General features: G+C 34.3%; 4 protein-coding genes across 4 annotated transcripts; 1 reads left to right on the top strand and 3 right to left on the bottom strand.

Annotated features, from left to right (window-relative positions):
* The first annotated feature begins 793 nt into the window (after positions 1 to 793).
* LOC145614009 (CO(2)-response secreted protease-like) lies at positions 794 to 4174 on the top strand. The gene is made up of 9 exons (XM_081669021.1): positions 794 to 960; positions 1036 to 1298; positions 1381 to 1492; positions 1608 to 2112; positions 2321 to 2421; positions 2529 to 2774; positions 2881 to 2995; positions 3075 to 3288; positions 3603 to 4174. The coding sequence occupies exons 1-9, from the start codon at positions 794 to 796 to the stop codon at positions 4172 to 4174; spliced, it is 2295 nt and encodes a 764-aa protein (XP_081525147.1).
* An 872-nt stretch (positions 4175 to 5046) lies between these two features.
* On the bottom strand, positions 5047 to 6388 carry LOC145615683 (SKP1-like protein 1A). Its single transcript, XM_081670741.1, has 2 exons — positions 6110 to 6388; positions 5047 to 5220 (listed from the first exon to the last, which is right to left on the bottom strand). Exons 1-2 carry the CDS (start codon positions 6386 to 6388, stop codon positions 5047 to 5049), a joined length of 453 nt encoding a protein of 150 aa, XP_081526867.1.
* A 3098-nt stretch (positions 6389 to 9486) lies between these two features.
* On the bottom strand, positions 9487 to 11442 carry LOC145615532 (SKP1-like protein 1B). The gene is made up of 2 exons (XM_081670605.1): positions 11083 to 11442; positions 9487 to 9822 (listed from the first exon to the last, which is right to left on the bottom strand). The coding sequence occupies exons 1-2, from the start codon at positions 11383 to 11385 to the stop codon at positions 9649 to 9651; spliced, it is 477 nt and encodes a 158-aa protein (XP_081526731.1). The 5' UTR covers positions 11386 to 11442; the 3' UTR covers positions 9487 to 9648.
* A 2420-nt stretch (positions 11443 to 13862) lies between these two features.
* Positions 13863 to 15438, bottom strand: LOC145614729 (SKP1-like protein 1A). Its single transcript, XM_081669799.1, has 2 exons — positions 15130 to 15438; positions 13863 to 14039 (listed from the first exon to the last, which is right to left on the bottom strand). The coding sequence occupies exons 1-2, from the start codon at positions 15430 to 15432 to the stop codon at positions 13866 to 13868; spliced, it is 477 nt and encodes a 158-aa protein (XP_081525925.1). The 5' UTR covers positions 15433 to 15438; the 3' UTR covers positions 13863 to 13865.
* Between the last annotated feature and the right edge of the window lie 1991 nt (positions 15439 to 17429).

Raw genomic sequence — 17429 nt, 5'->3', positions numbered from 1 at the left:
GTTTGAGTTGGTACAAGTCAAGCCAAGCTGGGTTAGATTGGTTCAGCCAGTCACCGTACCCTAGCATCTTATTTATCATCTAAATATCTCTAAAATGAAATTCATGCCAGCATCTTCTGTTACATTCCAGAAATTATCGGTAAGCAAAAGACATACCATGTATACACACCCTTCAAATCATAAATAGTATCACCCTTCCTACAGCAATACTAATTTCAAACAAGGTCTCCATCCACTTAGCATGTTGCTTTTGTCTGTTACTTTCATTTATGTACGCATACTTACAATTTTCTTATACAAAATTACTTCTATAAATTATATATTATAGCAGAAATATACGATAAAAATTAATATATAATCAAATTTTGCCTTATCCTCCCACCAGTCCACCAACACTACCCATGTTTCACCATGTATATATAGCATGAAGAAAGTATAATGTCACAATCGAGGTTTATACAGAGAGCACATAGTTCTCATACGTTATTCCTTGTATAATTTATCATAGCAGAAATATACAATACGATTTACTATATCTTCAAATTTTACCTTAATGAATTTCTTATCACCACCACAACCCATGTTCACCGTTTTTATATGGCATGAAGGCAAGTATAATGTCACAATCTAGATTCATACTGAGAGCCAGGTTTTATTATACTGTTTACGCGTCTGCCCTTCTTACATATGGTATATTACGTGCATTACCTTACTGCCACTAAACACTATAAATAAGCTGCTTTACCTGCATTGAAGGAGTGCAAATATAATCTACTAAAAAACAAAGTCAATCATGAAAACCTCTTATTCCATCCTGTTTTACTACTTTGTTCTCTTCATTTTGTCACATTACGTAACCAGTGAGGCTAACTCGGCATTATCTAATGACAATGTTTATATCGTGTACATGGGAACTAACAAGAATAGCTATGATACGCTTCTTAGCTCTTTGATAAGCAGGTGTGCAATCTACTGTTAATTTTATTCATTTATGTGTTTAATTATTACTGTTAAATTGTTCTTTTTGTGTTGCAGGAACAAGAGTTCATTAATACATACCTACAAGCACGGGTTCTCAGGATTTGCTGCACGATTATCAGAGTCAGAAGCCCTTCAACTGTCCAAACAACCTGGAGTAGTGTCAGTGTTTCCAGATCCCCTGCTACAACTTCACACAACGCGTTCATGGGATTTCTTACAGTACGGAACTCTCCCATGGACTGCTTCCCAATCAGACTCTATTTCTGCAGTGTCACCCACTAAAGGATCAGATACTATTATTGGTTTTTTAGATTCAGGTAAATTTTCAATTAAAAGTCTAAGATTAATTCGTCAAATTATACATGATAGAGTACATAATCCAATTAAATTACTCTGTAGGTATCTGGCCAGAATCTGAGAGCTTTAGTGACAAAGGCTTGGGTCCAATACCGCGGAGATGGAGAGGGATTTGTATGGAGGGAAAAAACTTCAATTCATCAAATTGTAACAAGTATGTTTGATACTAAAATAAATATATACCTTATTTGTCTCTTTTTCCTTAGCTTGCTTTATGTAATGACACATTTTCAATGTACTTCTCATTAATCTATTCATTATTTTTGCAGAAAAATTATTGGAGCAAGACACTACAGCAAATCGAAAATGGCCTCACCTAGAGATGATTTTGGCCATGGTACACATGTAGCATCAACTGCAGCAGGTGCTCCTGTAGCCAATGCTTCATATTATGGATTAGCTAATGGGACAGCAAGGGGAGGATCCCCTACATCACGCATAGCTTCGTATCGTGTGTGCTCCGATGAGGAGGGATGCCCTGGATCTGCTATCTTGGCTGCGTTTGATGATGCTATAGCAGATGGTGTTGATCTGCTGTCCTTATCCCTTGGAAGTGGATCTTCATTTGAAAATGATTTCGCCACTGATGTTATAGCTATTGGTGCATTCCATGCTGTACAAAAAGGGATCACTGTGGTTTGCTCTGCAGGGAATGGCGGCCCTTCTCCTCAATCTGTTGTAAATGTAGCTCCTTGGATCTTTACTGTCGCTGCTACTACCATTGACCGTGACTTTGAGTCTGATATCATCTTAGGCAACAACATAAGGATTAAGGTAACACATTAACTAGTGACTTAAACTACATAAAATCAAGATATATAAAATGAACCTTTCTATTATGTGATTTTCTGAAACCAAGTTTTTGATTTCATATTTTGGATGGATGCCAATTCATTATTTAATCGTCACAAGATTTTCCAAAAAATTCATACCATAAGGTCAAACAAAGTTACACAGATTTCTGTATTCTTTGAATTTTCAGGGTGGATCCATTAACTTTTCAAAGCTTATAAAGTCTCCAGTGTACCCACTAATTACTGGAGAATCTGCCAAGAATAAGTCTGCAAGTGAATATGACGCAAGGTGAATTTCTGTTGTTGTTGTACCTTCCAACAATATTGTTCTATATTTCTTATTTAATAGTTGCTATTCATCGTATTATTTGTACTGATAGATTTTTTATTTTCCAGGAATTGCTACCCAGACTCAATTGATGCAGAGAAGATCAGAGGAAAAATTGTCCTTTGTCAGCAAGCAGAGAACAGTGATTATGATATGTACTGGAAGCAAATAAAAGTTAACGAAAGTGGTGCAGTAGGGTTGATAATTGTCAGTGATCTAGAGCGATTTATTGCCATTAATACGGGTGACTTTCCAATGACTCTGATCACTTCAAAGGATAGCAACCAAATTTTTGCATACATAAATGCGACTAAGTAAGATAACTAATTAACTTTCTTCCAACTCAAATGTGTTTAAGAGTGATCATATTCAGTACTGTTTATTACATTACATGCTAATTTGATGACATTTTTGTTCAAGAAATCCGGTTGCAACAATCTTACCGACAAAAACTGTCCAAGGATTTAAGCCAGCACCAACAGTTGCCTTTTTCTCATCCAGAGGTCCTTCATCAACCACATTAAACATTCTCAAGGTAAGGTCCCTTTTGCTGTTTCTGCATAAAAAAACATGCTAACAGATTAGTAAGATATATTCACCTTTTCATTTGGCAGCCCGATATTGCAGCACCAGGAGTAAATATCCTTGCAGCGTGGATAGCTAATGACACATTTGGTGAAAGACCTGAAGGAAGAGAACCTTCTCTGTTCAACGTGATTTCTGGAACCTCTATGGCATGTCCACACGTTACAGGCATTGCAGCCAATATAAAATCTGAGAATCCTGCTTGGACTCCTGCTGCTATAAGATCTGCTATCATGACCACTGGTAAGTGAACTAAGCATGAATCAATTGAACAAAGATTATTTCAACTTCTTTAAAATATAGGCAGCGAATATATAAAAGTTAATTAACAAACCACGGTCTAAATTGAAGTTCAGAGCAGACAGAAAGGTTTATCTGAATCATAAATTTGTAAGCAGTATTATGTGCACAATCAGGCATCTATCATTTTATTTTGACCATGTAAACAAGCTGTTCATTTCTTCTTTCTTGTTAGTTCATCAGACATTATTTTGTCTAGGGAACAAAGTGGCAACTATAGTCTATATATACTTACAAAGTGATTGCTTCGTTGGCAGCAACTCAAACAAACAATATAAATAGGCCAATTACCACACAATCGTTTGATGAGGCAGCCACACCATACGATGTTGGAGCAGGGGAGGTGAGCCTGGTTGGGGGATTAGATCCAGGATTAATTTATGACATCGAGCCAGCTGAATACCTGAATTTTTTGTGCTATTATGGATACAATATGTCAACCATAAAGCTTATCGCAGGAGACCTTCCAAGTGGATTTTCTTGTCCCGTCTCTTCAAACACTGACATGATATCAAACATCAACTACCCATCGATAGCTATATCCATGATTGATACAATAGGTCCTATTACGGTGAATAGGACTGTCACTAATGTCGATACTGATGATGAGCCAGTCTATACTGTAACAGTTGAAGCACCTACAGGACTTGAGGTAGATGTGAGTCCTACTGAACTAAGATTTACAGCAGCTACCAAGAAGTTGGAATACATGGTTACATATTCCACTTCTGATTCTTCTGTTAAGGGAGATTTGTTTGGGGCAATCACATGGAAAAGCAACAAATTCATAGTGAGAAGTCCATTTGTTGTAAGCCGGAGTGGAGCTTAATTTAGGCTATATTAGATTATTAGTATTAATCTCTCACAGTTGGCGTAATAACTCTATTGTAATGTTGAAATAACTATCTTGTATGAAAATTTGCAGTATAGTAAACTTCTGTTATACAAACAAAAAGGTAATATAAAATAAACGATCTATACTCTCAGTCGTCTCAGGCTACAATGGTGATCTATACTCTTTTCTGAATGTCATGCAGAGTATAGGCTTATAGTCCCCACTTTCAGGTGTTATAACAAGCATAACAACCAGCCTACTCGTAATCCACGTAAACTATCCTCCTCCCAAGCTTCTCCCCTAATGCAGTTCAAAAAATCAAATCCCATATCAGCTACCAACTCAACTACCTAGCCCTTCCATCAACACAGACCCCTTATACGTTAACATTTATGCAGACCTAACATAAAAACAGGGCATACAATCCTCAAGAGAGAAATTAGCTATGAAAACTGCTTCATTTCACTACTTGAAGGTCCACAATATATACCTTTTTAATTTCTTCTACATCCTCAGGCGTATTAGTCATTATCTAAATAGATGTACTACTTATCACGTCTACTGTCTTTCCTTTATCATATCCGCAACAATTTTGATTTGCAGGTTATACACATTCGAGCTATTGAACAGAGCTAGCTTTACTAAGCATGGTTATCAATTAGAAATAGAGTAGATTGCACACACAAGATTAATAAACTTCAAATGCTTGAAACTAAGTACGATAAACTGATAAAGCAGTAAACATAGTTTGTGCTACAGCACTACAACACTACAGCAGTAAGCAGGGAAATTAAACTATTCAGAAACACAGGTTTGGGACTGGTAAATGAAGTTGTTCTAACAGTTTCATCCATTGCAGATTCAGATTACTCGAAAGCCCACTGGTACTCCTTGCGAACTTCTTCCTCTTGTTCGGGTGTGTAATCATTCTTGATGTTGAATTCCTTCCTTAAATCCTCAGGTGTCTTATCCTTGATCATATCAGCAACACGGTGAGTAGTTAAATCCAGCAAACACTTGATTTCCATGTAATTAGCAGCCTGCATTCACCACGTACACATAATTAATTTATAAATTGATCATGAAAATGTATATAAATCAAGAACACATTACCTAAATGTATATAATTAGCAGTCAGCATTCACCACACAAAATTAATTTATAAATCGATCATGAAAATGTATATCAATCGATCACGTATACGTATATGATGTTAACTAACACATTACATTATTCACAAACAACTCAGACATCTCTAAGCACAAAATTTGGACTCAATATTATATGTCGATCATCATAAAAATTAATCTAACATCATAAAATCATATTTCCACATATATTTGATTCTACGATAAAATAATCTCTATATTCTGAACACCTTGATATTAATTATAAAGATCGCTAACAAGATAAACTCTAATAATGCACTCAAATTTGCTTTTGTCATCATGCAAAACACCTATTCTTACTTAAATATCAGATTTAATCATAAAATTTAGCCGAACATTTCTTTTAACTTGAATACTAATTTAGGCCCAAAATTTTTTATTTTTTTTTTTTTTAAAAAAAAAAAAAAAAAAAGTTACCAAATAAACAAAAAATTTACAACGAAACAAGGAATTATAATATACTTCAGAAATCTCACTAAATAATTTAATCCAAGTTAACAATAAATTAAACTCTAAAACAATTAGAATAATTAATCATAATATTAGACTAAACAGCCATAAATCAGAAGTTCAGAACCCTAAATCTTACACAATCAAAACACACATAAACCCTAACCCCTAAACAATAAAATAATTAATCATGAAATTAGCCCTAAACAAAATCAAACGAAAGAAATTGAAATAATACACGAAAATGACGAAAATAACAATTAAACCAAAATCAAGAAAATAGATGAAATTAAAGAAAATTAATACTCACAAAAATGAGATCATAGAGAATATCCTGGTTCTTTTTGAGGAAGTCAGCATCCCATTGCTTGAGTACATCAGTATTCTCTTCTTCAACATGTTTGTTGCAGTAGTCGATGATCTTCAACAGGATTGTTGAGCTCACATTTAGCAGCGGAATTGGATCGTTGCTTTCGCCGATGGCTTCAATCATGTTCTTGACGGTTTCAGACAGCATTGCTGCGTTTTCGGCGATCTCGAAAAGCTTTCCATCAGCACTCGTGAGGATTATCTTCCTAGAGGAAGCCATTGCAGTTTGCAGTTGAAGAAGGAGGTGGTTGATTGAAATGTAGAGAAGAAATGAGTATGAGAGAATATGATACGACTAGGAAAGACTAGAGCAGTATTTATAGAAATTTAGGAAGAATTGCTGCACAAGCAACCATGTACTTCCACATTTTTACAAGTGTGGTAAATCGTGTAATAATTCCATTTCTACCCATCGTAATTAATTAAAAAATTTTAACTGTCTAAACGAATCTGAACTTATTGGGATAACCACCATTTATTAACCATTAGAGCAAGATTGGCCCTGAGTCTTAAGACTTAGGATGACATCATCATTTTTTGATTTTGTGATCTTAAGACAACTCTCTTTAAAAAAAAAAAAAAAAAAACCTATTGACAACTTATTTTCGATTATTTGGGCTTATTTTATCTGGATTATCATAACACAAGCGAAAAATCTATTGAATCAAACATGACTTTAAATGAGCGGTTTCTGTAACTAATGTAAAAAAGTGCTCGTTTGGTTCACATGGGAAGTAAGCAGGTAACTCCTAATGGGAAATTTTTATCCTTATGAATTTTCTAGGAATTAAACAAAATTGTTTGGAAGACAATATAGGAAATTGCATTTTTTAGGAAATTCAACTCACCAAAGGGGATGTTGGTGAGTAATGGATCTCCCATGATTTGTGGGAATTTCTATATCACATATTTACACCTTAAATCTCTCCAACCAAACACACCTTTATTTTAATACATACGAGTACATTTCCAAGTAAATTATCTTCCAACCAAAGAACACTACCTAATTTCTTAGAGTTAAGCATACATGTAGGGCCTGTTCATATTTACTGAACTGAGCTGAACTGAACTGAACTGAACTGATTGGAGCTGAACTGAACTGAACTGAACTGAACTGAACTGAATTGAGCTGAAATGAATATTTTATGTGAGAGGAAAATTAAGAGCTGAACTGAACTGAACTGATTGGAGCTGAAGTGAACTGAACTGAAATTAAGTAAATGTGAACAGGCCCTAAGTTTTTGCATTTTTTACCATTTAGGAACTCACTTTTTTTTTTCTCCACCATTTGGGGACTCAACTTATTTTTCCGACAAAGATTAAAAAAAATTCCATTCAAAATGTTAGTCTCTTGGTTTAAGAAAAGTGAATCCCTTTACCTCATTTATTTTACAAAAAACCTAAATAAAAAAAAAAAAAAAAAAAAAAAAAAAAACTAGTTTTCAAAATTCCATTTTAAAATCTTATAATCCCTCCATCCCTTTTTGTTAGTCTCTTATGGACAAATTTTAGTCCCAAAATGTTCACCCCATTTGCTTTTTCCAACAACTATTAATATTAATTTTTTACCAAAATTCTCTCCAACTTGAAACAATATTTGTGCAAATTTAGATTTCCCATGTAAATTTTGTTTCCCCGTGTACTTTTATTACTTTCTCTATCTGTTTTTTTGCCACTTTTTTGTATACCCAATGTCAATTTACTTTTTCGAAGTACATTTATTATTCTTATTTTTGTTTATTAATACGTGAAAAATGCTCATAAGGGACTATCAAAAGGGGACGGAGGGAGTATATTTGTTCATTAATTGTAAGCTACAATCAATTTTTTGGAGCATTTATTTGAGGATTCAAGTAGGGAAATTGATACACATACAACCATTGTATGTGGTCCCAACATACAATATCAATGAAATTGTGCCACATCTTAATGGCGCCAAATTGCATTGTGGGTGGGTACGGGGAAAATTTCTGGCGCCAACTTGCACCAATAACCAATTACACAATTTCATTTGTTTATAGTTTTCAGAAGTTTTTATACTGAAAAAATGGCAAGGGAGGTTCTTTTCTTTGTATTTGAAATCAACTGACTTTTGTGAAAGATTAACATATACTACTACGAGTCTACGAGTATTATTAAAGATACAAAAAGAGACAGAATGTACTACGCTACTACCCACTATTCTTTCTTCTTCTAGCAAATGTATTATACTTCAAGTTTCCAACAACAAAAAATAGTTCTACTTAAAATTTATTTTAAAGAGAGTTGGGCTGAGTAAAATTAGATCAACTTCAATTAAATTGTTGATTGGAAAATATCCTATATGGCTGTATGAACACCATATTACCATACAATCGTTTGATGAGGCAGCCACACCATACGATCTTGGAGCAGGGGAGGTGAACCCGATTGGGGGACTACATCCAGGATTAATTTATGACATCAAGTCAGCTGAATACCTGAATTTTTTGTGTTATTATGGATACAATATGTCAACCATAAAGCTTATCGCTGGTGAGCTTCATTACAAGTGGATTTTCTTGTCCCATATCTTGAAACACTGACTGATACAATAGCGATATCCATGATTGATACAATAGGTCCAATTACAGTGAATAGGACTTGTCACTAATGTTGCTACCAAGAAGTTGGAATAAATGATTACATATTTCACTTCTGATTCTTCTGTTAAAAGAGATTTGTTCGGGGCAATCACATGAAGCAACAACAAATTCTTAGTGAGAAGTCTATTTGTTGTAAGCCGGAATGGAGCTTAATTTAGGCTATGTTAGTATTTATCTCTCACAGTTGGCATAATATATCTTTTGTAATGATGAAATAACTATCTTCTATGAAGAAATTGCAGTATATCAATCTTCTATAAAACAAGAAAAATTGACATAGCACCTTTTCTCCTTTTATCTCAGTAATGAAGAAGGTAAGACCTGCCTACTCGTAACCCAAGTAAACCCTCCTCATCCCGAATGCAGTTCAATACACACATCCCAAATCACAGCTACCAACTCAACTACACTTCAATCTCATGCAATCATCCATCATGACAAAAGCATACTATTAGCTAGTCCTTCCATCAACACAGACCTGGCATGAAATCAGTAAACAGGGCATACAGTCCTCAAGAAAGAAATTAGCCATGAAAACTACTTCATTTCACTACTTGAAGGCCCACAAATAAATCCTTCTCAATTTCATATCCGCAAGACCGCAACATATACACATTCGAGCTATCGAACAAAGCTAGCTTTCCTAAGCATGGCTATCAATTAGAAATAAAATGAATAGCACACACAAAAACATACGGAGTTCGATAAACTGATAAAGCAGTAAACATAGTTTGTGCTACAGCACTGCAGCATTAAGCAAACTGCAAACACATGCAGCAGGTAATTAAAACTACTCAGAAACACAGTTAGGGTAAATGAAGTTGTTCTAAACAGTTTAGTCCATTGCTATTTCAGATTACTGGAAAGCCCACTGGTACTCCTTGCGAATTCTTTCCTCTTCTTCGGATGAGAAATCATTCTTGATGTTGAACAGCTCCCTTATCTCCTCGGGTGTCTTATCCTTGATCATATCAGCAACACGTTGACTTGTTAAATCCAGCAAACTCTTGATATCCATGTAATTAGCAGCCTGCATTCACACATATACTTCATTTAGTTATACTTGATAAATCGATCATGAAAATGTATGTAAACATAGGGAAAATTCAAGTTTATCAATTTGATAAACAAAATTTGTTTATCAAATGGCACAATTGTAAATAAATCAACAACTTTTTATTAAATATGGGTCCCACTGTTGTTGATATATTTACGAAAATGTCATGATGACTGTGCATTTATGTTGTTTTATTTACCATTTTTTGCCATTTGTTAAACAAATTTTGTTTATTAAATTGATTAACTGGAACTTCCTCGTAAACATAGTCACATACACTAAATGTACATAATTAACAGTCACCACACAAAATTACTTTAGTTTTACTCGATCATCAATCGATCTTGAACACGTTACATCATTCACTACCTATACTATGTACAAGTATTAACAAACAGTTTAGCCATAGTTTAGCCCGTTTTTTACCTCATGATAATGAGCAAATATGGGAGAACCATTGCCCTTGTGAGGTTTCTCCGTATGTACTTACGGACAAATTATCAATATAAGTCGCCTCTAACGGGTTTTCAAAAAAAAAAAAAAAAAAAATTAACAAACAGTTAACTCATACATCTCTAAGCACAAAAGTTGGACTCAGTATTGTATATCGATCATCGTTGAAATTAAACTAATATAATATCATCAAAAATTAAAATACAATACATGATAAAATCATACATCCACAAATATCATACATCCACAAATATTTGATAACTTAGCAAGGAACTCCTGTATCATTATTCATTAATATACATCAGAACCCCAAACACAAAACAAAAATTATATTCACGATATTAGACTATACAATCAATCACCCGAACCCAAAATCTTGAACAATTAAAACACATATAAATCCTAAACCATAACAAATAAACTAATTATATATGAAATTACCCCTAAACAATATCAAACGAATGAAGCAAAAAGAAATTGAAAAAATAAACTAAAAATTGTACTCGTACAAAATTAACGTGAATAACAACAAATTAACCAAAATAAAGAAAAAAAACCAAAGTTAACACTAAATTAAACGCAAAAACAATTAGCCCGTCAAAAAAAAAAAAAAAAAAAAAAACGCAAAAGCAATTAGAATAATTAATCATAATATTAGATAAAACATAAACAATCATACATCAGAACCCAAAATCTTGAACAATTAATCATGAAATTAGCCCTAAACAAAATGAAACGAAAGAAAGAAAAAGAAATTGATCAAAGTAAATAAAAACTCACAATCATGAGATCAAAGAGGATGTCCTGGTCAACTTTGAGGAAGTCAGCATCCCATCGATTGAGTTCATCATTTTTCTGGGTTTCGGATTCAGCCTTATTCTCAACCTCGACATGTTTGTTGCAGTACTCGATGACCTTAGGTAGTATAGTTGAGCTCACATTGTGGACCGTAATCGGTTCGTTGCTTTCGCCGATGTCTTCGATCAAGTTCTTGATGGTTTGAGAAAGCTTTGCTGCGTTTTCACCGATCTCGAAAAGCTTTTTATCGGCACTCCTGAGGATTATCTTCCTGGAAGAAGCCATTGCAATTGAAGAAGAAGGTGTTTGAAAAGTAGAGAAAATTGCAGAAAAATGGAAGAAGAATTGTGTGTTTGAGTATTTGAGTACGAGAGAAAATGATGTGACTAAGAAATACTAGAGCTCAGATAAAAACAAAAAAAAAAAAGAAAGACTATAGCAGTATTTATTGACATTTTTGGATGGATTGCTGCACAAGCAAAACTATATGGTACAGGGTAATAGACATTAGGCAACGTTTTCTTTCTTCTTTTTAATTTATTTATTTATTATTATTGTCATAATTTGATTTCAACAGTACGATTATAATTGTCTTAAAAAAATTTATGACAGCTCATTTTTCGGTTGGACTTATCTAGTTATCTTATGTGGATTATTGTTCTCAAAAAAAAAAAAAAAAAAAATAGGATTATCAATTTATCGTAACTCAAGTGAAATATCTTGTGAATTAAAACTTAACTAGTTTTTGGGTTGGACAATGTCCCGGGTCATTATATGTATATTACGAGCCCAAAAACTTGTTGGTTTTAAGCAGGCGCATATAAGCTTGGAATTACTTGTCACATTTTTACGTTCTACCTCATATACAAGATCCACTTTAACTATCTTTTGTGAGTTATAAGATAAAAAGAACGTATTATCATGGGACTTGTTAGATTTCTCTTAATGCATATCTTGAAAATAAGTACGCTTCTTTTAAATTTATCGGCTATTGATAATTTAGAGATATTTATAGCTAAATTTATCCATTGAATGATAAACGTAGTATATGTATATATATATTAACGAACACATTAAATTATTCAATGGCAAATTTTAATGCATGAAGCTTTGATCCTCTCGATCCCTTTATCACACCGTTGTCTAAGGTATGATGAAAGTTTGTGAAGGAAATCAGAGAGGAAAACCAAAAATCTAATTAGAAATTTTTATTATGAATGAATAATCAAATATTGAAGCAGAGGATAGCTTATATATGACTTCATTACATGGGAAGATTCTAGAATAAGCTTATAACAAACTAATGCAAGTTGTTGTAACAACTTTAGCTGAGCTGGCAGAGTTGTAACAAACTCTGATGACCTGGCAAGGTCTTCTAACTACCTTGCTGAGCTGCGGCTATACTCTCAGTCTCAATAGATTATATGGAGTTTGAATGGCCCCCCAATACTAATCCACTTCCTTTGTAAAGGCTTTTCGGCTGTGAGGGAAAGATTACAGTATTGTGAATTGAATTGAATGGGGTGAAGTTGAAGTTGTCAGGGGCTGCTCCTTTATACTTGCTGCTTCAAGATATGTGTTCTCTTGCTATGTGTTGCAATGCATTTTTAATTTCTCATGTCACGGCGAGGGAGGGAAATACTCGCGAGGTGTGATACTAATGGTTGTAACGAATACGTTTATCTAGGTACTTTGGGATATATCCATAATTGATACAATAAGTCCTATTACAATGAATAAGACTGTCACTAATGTTGATACTGATGAGCCAGTCTATACTGTAACTGTTGATACACCTACAGGACTCAAGGTAGACAGTCTTAACGAATTAAGATTTACAACAGCTACCAAGAAGTTGGAATACATGGTTAGTTACATTTTCCACTTCTGATTCTTCTGTTAATCTCTCACAGTTGGCGTAATATTTCTGTTGTAATGATGAAATAACTATCTTGTATGAAAATTTGCAGTAACACTATGAAACAAGAAATTTTGACATAGCACCTTTTCTCCTTTTATCTCAGTAATGAAGAAGGTAAGATAAAATATAACAATCTGTACTCTCAGTCTCAGCTTACAATGACTATCGAAGTAGAATACAAGTCTAGAGCACAAAGCCCACAAAGGTACAGTCATAGTATGTTGAAAACCAAATAGCTCAGACATTTTTCTGAATGACATGCAGAATACAGGCTTATAGCCTTCACTTTCAAGTGATTTAACAAGCATAACAGCCAGCCTACTCGTAATCCGATTAAACTCTCCTACTCTCAAGCTCCTCCCCTAATAAAGTTCAAAAGACAAATCGATTCCAAAACAGCTACCAATTCAACTACGCCTCAATCTCATGCAATCATCTATGATGACAAAAGCACAACATTAGCTATTCCTTTCATCAAAACACATAAAAACAGGGCATACAGTCCTGGAGAAAGAAATTAGCCATTAAAACTGCTTCATTTCACTACTTGAAGGCCCACAACATATACCTTCTTAATTTCTGCTACATACTCAGGCATTTTAACTTGCAGGTTATACACATTCGAGCTATTGAACAGAGCTAGCTAGCTTTACTAAGCATGGTTGAAACTTCAAATGCTTGAAACTAAGTACAATAAACTGATAAAGCAGTAAACATAGTTTGTGCTACAGCACTACCGCACCACATCACTAAGTAAACAAATGCAGCAGGGAAATTAAACTATTCAGAAACACAGTTTTGGGAATGAAATTGTTCTAATAGTCTCATCCATTGCAAATTCAGATTACTCGAAAGCCCACTGGTTCTCCTTGCGAACTTCTTCCTCTTGTTCAGGTGTGTAATCATTCCTGATGTTGAAGTGCTCCCTTATCTCCTCGGCTGTCTTTCCCTTCATCATATCAGCCACACATTGACAAGTTGAATCTAACAAACTCTTGATATCCAGGTAATTAGCAGCCTGCATTCACACACATAATTAGTATAATTATACTTGATATATCGATCATGAAAATGTATATAAAAAATTAAAACAGGAACACCTTCACTAAATTTATATAATTAGCAGTCTGCATTCACCACACAAAATTAATTAAGTTATACTTATCATCAATCAATCACGGTACGTATATGTATATATATTAACGAACACATTACATAATTCAATAACAACAATTTAACAGTCTGCATTCACCACACAATTAATTTAGTTATACTCGATCATCAATCGATCTTGTATATGTATATATACGTAGTATTATCGAACACGTTACATCATCACTTCATCACTAGTTCACTACCTATACTATATACAAGTATTGACAAACATTTAACTCATACATCTCTAAGCACAAAAGTTGGACTCAATATATGAATTATGATGTATTGAATTTTTCATATTAGATTGGACTCAATATTATATGTCGATCATCTTAGAAATTAATCTAATATGAAAAATTCAATACATTATAATTCATATATCCACATTTTTTTAATTTTATGATATAGCACCTTGATATTAATTATAAAGATCGCTAACAAGATTACCTCTAATGCACTCAAATTTGTTTTGTCATCATGTAAAACAACTAATCTTACATAAATTTCAGATTTAATAAATAATATTTTGCCGAATACTTTTTTAGCTCGAATACTAATTTAAGCCCAGAAATAAGTAAATAAATTACAACGAAACAAAGAATTATTTATATACTTCAGAGCTCTAGTCACAAAATAATTAAAACACAAGTTAACACTAAATTAAACGCAAAAACAATTAGAATAATTAATCATTATATTAGACAAAACAATCATACATCTGAACCCAAAATGTTGAACAATTAAAAGCACATAAACAAATAAAATAATTAATCATGAAATTAGCCTAAACAAAATCAAACGAAAGAAATAAAAACAAATTGAAAAATCAAACTAAAAATAAAGAAAATCAAGAAAACAGATCAAAGTAAATAGATACTCAGAAGAATTAGCCCTAAACAAAATGAAACGAAAGAAGGAAAAATAAATTGATCAAAGTAAATAAAACTCACAAGCATGAGATCAAAGAGAGTGTCCTGGTCAACATTGAGGAAGTCAGCATCCCAGTCTTTGAGAAAATCATCAACATCATCATCATCAGTATTCTCTTTCTCAGCATGTTTGTTGCAGTACTCAATGACCTTAGGCAGAACTTTTGAGGTCACATTTTGCAGCAGAATTGGTTTGTCGCTATCTCCGATGTCTTCGATCAAGTTCTTGATGGTTTGAGACAGCATTGCTGCTTTTTCGCCGATCTCGTAAAGCTCATTATCTGCACTCTTGAGGATTATCTTCCTGGAACTGGAAGAAGCCATTGCAATTGAAGAAGGAGGTGTTTCAAAAGTAGAGAAAATTGCAGAAAAATGGAAGAATTGAAGACGACGAAGAAGAATTGAGTATTTGAGAAAATTGGAGAAAATGAGAGAATATATGATAAGACTAAAAGACTAGAGCAGTATTTATAGAAGTTTTGGACACGTTGGTTCTTGCTGCACAAGCAAGACTATGGTAATAGACCCAGATACTTCCACATTTTTACGAGTGTGGTAAATCTTGTAATTAATCGATTTCTACTAATTAATTATAATTGTCTAAACATATATGAACTTGTTGGATAAAGAATTACAGACTTATAGAGTATCGAATTGGGATAACCATTTATTGACCATTAACACGCATAAGAACTTATGACAACTCATTTTCGGTTGGGCTTATCTTATCTGGATTATCATAACTCAAGTTAAATATCTCGTGAATTAAAACATAATTGAGTAGTTTTCGTAACTAATGTTAAAAACGTAAACTAATCTATTAACTATTACTAAAACAGAAAATTGCTGACATCATCCTCTCCCCAAACTGTATATATGTCGTTCTCTCATAAAAAAAAATTCCCCTCATATTTAATTAAGATGTCATATACATCTTGGTAAAGTATTATGTAAAACGGACTCACGTGAGTCCGATCATACAAACAGGAAAAAAAAATTTAATTATCAGAAATTAGATAATAATGGTCAGATATTAGATTATAAGTGTCAGAAAATAAATAAAAATGGTCAGATATTAGATTTCTTTTGTTTGATAACATATTATATTGGTCAGATATTAGATTTCTTTTGTTGATAATAGGTTATATTGGTCAGGTATTAGTTTTATTTTGTTTGATACTCCCTCCGTTCTATGCGAAATCATCTCATATATTTTTGGTTTTTTTTTTTAATCTATTTATTTTTTTTATATGTAAGAGTTAGTTTTTTTTTTTTTTTTTTTTTTGAAGGGGGGAGATTAAATTCATTAATAATAAGCCATACGACACTTACATAAGAGATCGTAATCGAACAATACAAAGACAGCCAAACCAATTACAAGTTCGAAATAAAAGAAACTACAATTGTACGCGCAAAATGACTTTCTTAAGTACCCTTGGCTCATAAAACGCTGTCCTATGCAGCCTCTTGCAAGGGGGTCTGGCAATATGTTGTAATTTCTGACGTGAACCTTCATTAGCTCAGATTCCCGTACTTCTCGACCTGAAATCAAAATTAGTGTCGTACACTTCACCATAGACAAGACAAACTCCGATTCAAACACGGATATCGGCATGGAAGCATAACCCTTTAGCCCAAACCAACAGAAGATCAAACCGAAGCCCCATAGCCAAAAAACCCGGCTTAAATCCTACACCAGAAGATCGGTACACCGATCTGCATGCCCCATATCACCCCAACACACCACACAAACAGAAAAAATAATAAAACTAAATAGCACACAAAGACTCCTAAAAGAAAAAACAGCAAGAAAACTAAAAACTAAAACAACAAATGAAACCCTAACATCCCACCCCGCCGCCAAACCGAGTCCCACCACCAACGCTCCGGGGTTCCCCGACCCAGCCCACAAACCGCCGGAAGGAAACGCACGGACCGCCGAGACCCGCCCGAGAAGCCCGAACCCCACACGCCCCTGAGCCGCGGCAACGACAGCCCTACACGAGGGACTCAGAACGGCCCTACACGAGGGCCTCAGAGGGAGAAAACTCACCCTCCCCGTTCTCGTACTCAGCGTCGCGACAACGGACAAGGAGGTGGAGCATAGGCGCGGCGGGGAAGCGGGAAATAAAAACGGCGGCTGGCCGGCCGCACGGTCAGAGATGAACAGCGGCGGCGGACGAAGCGGTGCGGCGCAAGATGAAAGGCTGAAAAAACAAAAAACCAAAACGGAAAAGGGAAAAAACAAACTAAGGGGGTAGATCGGAGGCTCGCCGACGCTGAGGCATGGGCGGTGAGCCACACGCCCGCCGACAAGCCTC

This window comes from Chenopodium album, chromosome 25 (assembly GCF_948465745.1).
Source record: "Chenopodium album chromosome 25, dcCheAlbu1.1, whole genome shotgun sequence".
Lineage (NCBI taxonomy): Eukaryota > Viridiplantae > Streptophyta > Magnoliopsida > Caryophyllales > Amaranthaceae > Chenopodium > Chenopodium album.
This window is presented reverse-complemented; position numbering and strand designations above follow the sequence as displayed.